The sequence below is a fragment of the Zalophus californianus genome, chromosome 12, assembly GCF_009762305.2.
Source record: "Zalophus californianus isolate mZalCal1 chromosome 12, mZalCal1.pri.v2, whole genome shotgun sequence".
Lineage (NCBI taxonomy): Eukaryota > Metazoa > Chordata > Mammalia > Carnivora > Otariidae > Zalophus > Zalophus californianus.
In genome coordinates, this window is record NC_045606.1 from 57,212,078 (window position 1) to 57,218,077 (window position 6,000).

A 6,000-nucleotide genomic window follows, 5' to 3' on the forward strand; every position below is an offset into this window, starting at 1 on the left:
AAGTTGATTTTCTGCTATTTGATTTGTTTGTGGAAAATGTGGCACAAATATGACTAAGGTGAAAATAGGATTTAATATTATGATGATGGCAGTCACAACATTCTCTGAAATACAGTAAACCAGATACTCCTTAAAATGAACTAGCTATGCTCAGCGAACCAGGTGGGAAAATATTTCCAAAATTTGGTATTCTCAATTGCGAGATGAAATACCTGAGAGCAAAAATCACGAATATGCTAAAAAGTTATTTTGCTTATTTAAAAACCCATCCCCATGGAGCACGGTAGCATAAATTTAGCCCGCCAGTCAGAGGGCCTTCCAGCAACCAAAACCGTGCCTAGCAGGGGCCCTGTTTTTTTTTTAACTTCAGGCCCGTGTGGTCAGATCTCGCCTCCCCACCACCATGGCCACATCCTCCCACTTCAGAATTGTGAGCAGGGTGTGTGTGGGCTGCGCTCCCTCTCGCTTTTCATGGGCATGTCCTGCAGATGGCAGTAGTAAGCAGAAAAGAAAACACTGGGAAATAATGAGTCTAATGTACAGTAAAATTGGAAATTGAATTATAGTTCAAGAAAAAGGACAGTAGCCTTGAGGTCCCGATCAACCTGGACTCTGATCACTTTTGTTTGCTGTACCCATGTGTTAGGTTACTAGCAAGTTAATAACCGCGCGTGAGCAGTTCAAGGCTCAGTAGAATTGCTTTAGACATGAAATAAAGCTAAAATGAATTTGTGTCCAATATCATTGGCATTAGTGCTCATTACTTTTGTGGTGTAAGACCTCGAACCATCTAAAATCAATTTTAAAGATTACCTATTATTTTATAAAGAAAATAAAACACATTTCCAACAGAAATAAAACAGTGAGCCTAATCCTATGAGCAGTTACTTGTTCGTGGCTGGCAGGAAAACCACCGACAGGACACAGGAAACTCTGTGCAAACTTCACGGCGAATGCAAGTTAATATTAATGGGTTGTTGCCCTATAAATCTTCTCTTGATTTGAAGTATTTAAAACAAGAGTGGTAAACATTTGTAAATGTAGAAAATAAATCTCAAAGAGTAGTAAAGGGATTTACTACTTTACTACTTGTACTTGGTAAATTAATCTTTATCATGTGATATGGTCATCTTCTGGGAGAAGCCAGGGCGGAGGATGGGGAGGGAGGGGAAGTACTTAGCTGCTTTGCTGGAGAATTTGCCCTTTTAAAAGGCACAAAGGTTTAACTTTTCCTTTTAGTAGGCCAGTAAAAATATTTTCCCAAGCTACATTTGGGAAGCCTGTTGAAGCTAGATTTTCATCGTGATGCTATACACGTGTAGACTTTTGCCTTGAAGAAATAATTCTGTTTTATTTTGGAGAAAAGGAAATCTTCTAATGACCTTGGATTTTAAGAAAATTGACATGAATGGCCAAAAAAGATTTACTTTTCTAATTATTTGTGTAGAAATGCAGAATATAAGGGAAGGTTCATTTGGTCTGAAATACATAATCTGTGTTTCAGAGAGCTCTCTGTGCAAAATCCCATGTTGGGCAAAATTATCCTCAGGTTTTTGTGTTTTAGTTTTGTCCCCTCTGTTGGGTCTGAGTGCCTCGTAATATATCATTATTGAACTATTCATAGAGACGAAATTATCATACATCAGGATCTTTCCTAAAATGGTAAAACCAGTTTTTATTTAAAAGTAAGGGTGTACTTTGGCTTAATTTCCTGTTCTGAAACATGCATTTCAGGGGAAAAAAACAAACAAACAACATTCAGTGATAATATGAATTTGAGCAGGTACAGAATTGTTGGAGTTGTTTTTTTAGTTTTCCATGTAGTTCTGATGCACCGGTTGAAATCTGTACTGTCTTTGTAAACTTTGACCTTGTATGTACTTAGCACAAAATTATCGTATTTTAAGTGTATATATGGTAAAATCATTGGAGTAATTTTATTTGGTGGCGTATTTTAACAACTAGAAACACAGTGCCATGGAAGATTATGGAGAGATTTCTAGTCCATCTTAGGTTTTCCAAAAAAGCCAGCTCTCAACCCAGCCCTTGTAAACATGTACATAAGCACACTTGTAAAGTTTTAAGATGTAAAACATGCTGAGAGACGTATTGGCTTTTTAATACAATTTTTAATAGTCGTTGAAAGTTTTGATGTTTCATGACAGCTTTGCCAATAAAGATCACAGAACCGACCTACTGGTTGGCAGTAAAACATTTTTTTTTGAGTAGCACACATTTCTATGACCATAAGCAAAATCTTTCCATAATTAATCCACATGGTCATAACAGATGGTTAAATTGAAGAAACGTCCTTGAAGTTATTCTTTTAACAGATGTTCTTAACTATTAGCTTCATGTTTTTACTCACCTAAATTTCCAAATAATGGAATAAAAAGTTAACATATGCTTTCATCCTTTTAATAGGCAAAGTCTTTAATTGATGCAAAGTTTGCCCAGTGGAGAGATGACTTCAGTGGCACCCTTCTAACGTGTTGCTCTCTCCTAACCCTCTAATTGTCCATCCCCGACCACTGATCATTTCTCCCTTTTCCTCTCACAGGGTCCTCCAGAACGCACTCCTGCTCTCAGATAGCTGTCTCCACCTGTTCCTGCAGAGCCATCTGAATTCGGAAGACATCGAGGCTTGCGTTTCTGGGCAGACTAAGTACTCCGTAGAAGACGCCATTCACAAGTTTGCCTTGATGAACCGGCGTTTCCCTGAAGAAGACGAAGAAGGAAAAAAAGAAAACGATATAGATTATGATTCAGAAAGGTATTTCCTTGCATTTCTATGTAATGCGCATGTGTTTGTATAATACAGAGTGCACATATGCGTGTGTGTAGACATATAGACACACTTCACTTTTTTGTTGATGTAATACTAAGATAATGAAAAAATTAATTGACTGAGATTTTATTGAGCTGTGACAGCTCATCATAGCAGTCTTCACACACACCTCCACACTGAATTAATGAATGCAGTAGAAATTCAATTATCTGCATTCTGATTATGTGACTTTCATTTAGTCAGACTTGAATTATTCGCGTTTAAATTATCTAGCTAAAAAAATATCCAACTGCACTCCAAATGGCTAATTAAAAGTCCAAATTTCCTGTCTCTCTTTTGTGACTGGAGATAATTAAAGTTCTCCTCTGTTACTCAGGCTTTGAGTGTGTTGTGAAAACCAATTTCCTCTTTTTATTATTTTCCCCCTCTCTTCTTTCCCAGTTCATCCTCTGGGTTTGGACACAGTAGTGATGACAGCAGTTCACACGGATATAAAATGAGCACCACTCCACAGGAATCCTGAAAAATAATCCTCATGTTACCATCTTAGGAAGAGCAAATGATGTCCACTCATGGAGGAGAAAGCTTGCTAATAATATATCCTTACCTAAAGCTCACTGTCATGACATTAGGCATTTAAATTCTTAAAGATGTTGCGTTGTTTATTAGTTATTTTTATGTTGTCTTATTTCTGGCTCAGCTTCTGTAAAAAGCTAAAAGGCCTGTGAATGCAAGTCCCCTTTAGAGGCAAACATGGGCAAAAACAAGATCCTGCCCTGGAATGAAATGATAGATCTGTTTAGAAAAACCTACTTGGTTTTACTCAATTTTAAAAAATAGGTATATAGGTAGCCTGCATTTAAAAATCCAGATAGCGCTTTCCTTCTTGTATCCGTGGTACAGTGTTCGCATAAACACAGCTTGTATGATCTTAACCACTGTGGAGCCTGACGGCATAGAGCAGGCCGCCTCTGCAGACATGTGGCTGATATTTTGTGGGCACCTCCCCTGCACTGGGAAAGACACTTTTTGCTTTTGGGTGTTTGATTGAAATATTTTAAGAAGCTTCACCTTTCCAGTATTTTATGTCACACTTAGATGGAAAAGTGTATCTTATGAATAGAGACATGTTAAAATAAAGTTGATGTCTTAGACAATAACAGAAATAGTGATAGTCATGTTGCTTATATTTACAATATATAGATTCAGAAATACATTTTCATTGTCTAGATTCACACATGGTTTCTGGAAACAAATAGTTTGTTTTCATTATCGTTGTGTGATTAGAATTTACGGGTTAACTATTTTCGGACTAAATGTGCAATTTCTTATCACTAGGTAACTTTCAGTGTCAATGGTGGTTCTTTGTCACTTATTTTCAAGTTAGAAGTGGGATCTTATAAAAATTAGTAAGTTTATCAATAAATATTCCCGTAATTTAGAAAAGAATGTCAACTTGCTAATTTAAGAATTATTCATTTTTAAAAAGCCCTTTCTTTCAAGGTGTCTGCCTGAGGATTGGTATCATTTAATAAAATGTCTTCTTTTTTAGTGGCCCAAAGATAAAAGGTCTTAGATAAACTACACTGAACTTCAAATTTCAGATGAGGCAGCATTTTCTTGAGATAATTATCCAAGTTTCTTCTTCATTGAATGGTATGAAATATCTCTGAAACCACCAGGAAGATATTTTTACATAACCGGAATGACTTGTTGCTTTAATTAAATGTTACCTCACCTCGTTTTATTTTAACTGGGAATTTAAAAGTTACTGTATTATTAAAAAGTCTTTGAAATGCTCATAACTAAGAACAGAAAAAAATTAAATTTAGAATAAGAATGATCTTAATTTTTCCTTCTTGTTTTTTGTTTGGTCCAAAACATTATTGAGCTTTTGTAAATATTTTGATTTAATGTATCTCAGATCTTGTTACTTTATCATCTGAGACTTATTATTTTAATACAGGGGGAAAAAGATTTAGCAATTTCTTTTTATCTTGCTAACGTGTGAAGTTTGCCATCCAGTCATTTAAGAGCGATCCTTAGCTTGCTGGCAATGTGTATTTGAATTCACATCATTTCTGTTTTACAGCAGTTTTTGAGAAGCATGTAATGTGCCACCGATTATCATATTATTTTTAGATGATGTAACATAGCCATCAAAATTGACATTAAGTATGCCTACTACTGTGGTATGTAAACTTCATAAGATCATCGTTTTCACATTAAACGTGAAAAAATCAAGTTCAGTTTGTTGGCTCACTTATTTTATAGAAGAGGATAGATTTCTTCTGACTTACACCTAAATTCAGTGTGTTTTTGAACAAGCAGTAAATTTTAGTGAGAAACTTTGGTAAGATCTGGTTTAATAGTCACTATAGTTGTGCACATTTGAGGCTTTTAGCCTTGATTTGGTGGTTGTGATATCTAAGCACTGGCTTCTTAAAACTGATTTTCTGCAGCTGAGATATTGAGGTGAACTTCAGCCCCCAGTGGCTTTCTGGCTTTGTTCTAGTCCCTTATTTTTCTCTGGCATATTTTTATAAAGCTTTCTCTAGGAAAAGAACATAATTACTAAGTAACTAAATTAAATAGATGTTTATTTAAAACTATCTTTAATGGAACTTAATTTTAAAGAATTCTAATCTTGGATGCTTTATGATTTACATACAGCAAAACTGTATTTCCCTGGCTAATTCTGAAAGGGTAAATGATTCACCTGTAAAGCCATTTTATCTGTTTTGTTTGAGAACTGATTTTATACATAACCCAGAGGTGTCAACAATGAAAGTCAACAACCTGTTACTTAGACTTCTTTAAAGTCTCACTTGGAAGAAAGTGATCTGGATTCCAGTTAAAATTTCAAGTTTTTAAAAATTACTAAGGAAAAACAGAAATGTTTATTTTTAAGTAGTAATGTCCCTTAAGATATTAAGTATCTTGCAGGAGCTTTTCAAGCCTAATGCACATTTTATTGAATAATTAAATACAAACGAGATATGCCATAACCTTACTATAGTAAGGTAAAAGAATAAAATTTCTTTTATGGCTATTAAGAACATAAATTTACATAGCCTACTCACAATTACCGTTATATCCAACAGTAAATTGAATGCTGTTTTGAACTCTGTTGTTTTGGTGCCTTAAGGGTTCATCATTATTGAGCTACTGTGGTACAAATACAGTTTTCAGTATTTCAGCTATCAAGAAGA

The 6,000-nt window shown here is 35.1% G+C and overlaps 1 protein-coding gene across 1 annotated transcript in view; it reads left to right on the plus strand.

The window, feature by feature from the left end:
- Nucleotides 1–5,033, plus strand: part of SNX10 (sorting nexin 10) — a 66,814-nt gene extending 61,781 nt beyond the window's left edge. The window contains 2 exon segments of the mRNA XM_035723358.1: nucleotides 2,561–2,773; nucleotides 3,230–5,033. Coding sequence (XP_035579251.1) covers nucleotides 2,561–2,773; nucleotides 3,230–3,311 — 295 coding nt within the window. The 3' untranslated portion in view covers nucleotides 3,312–5,033.
- The last annotated feature ends 967 nt before the right edge of the window (nucleotides 5,034–6,000 follow it).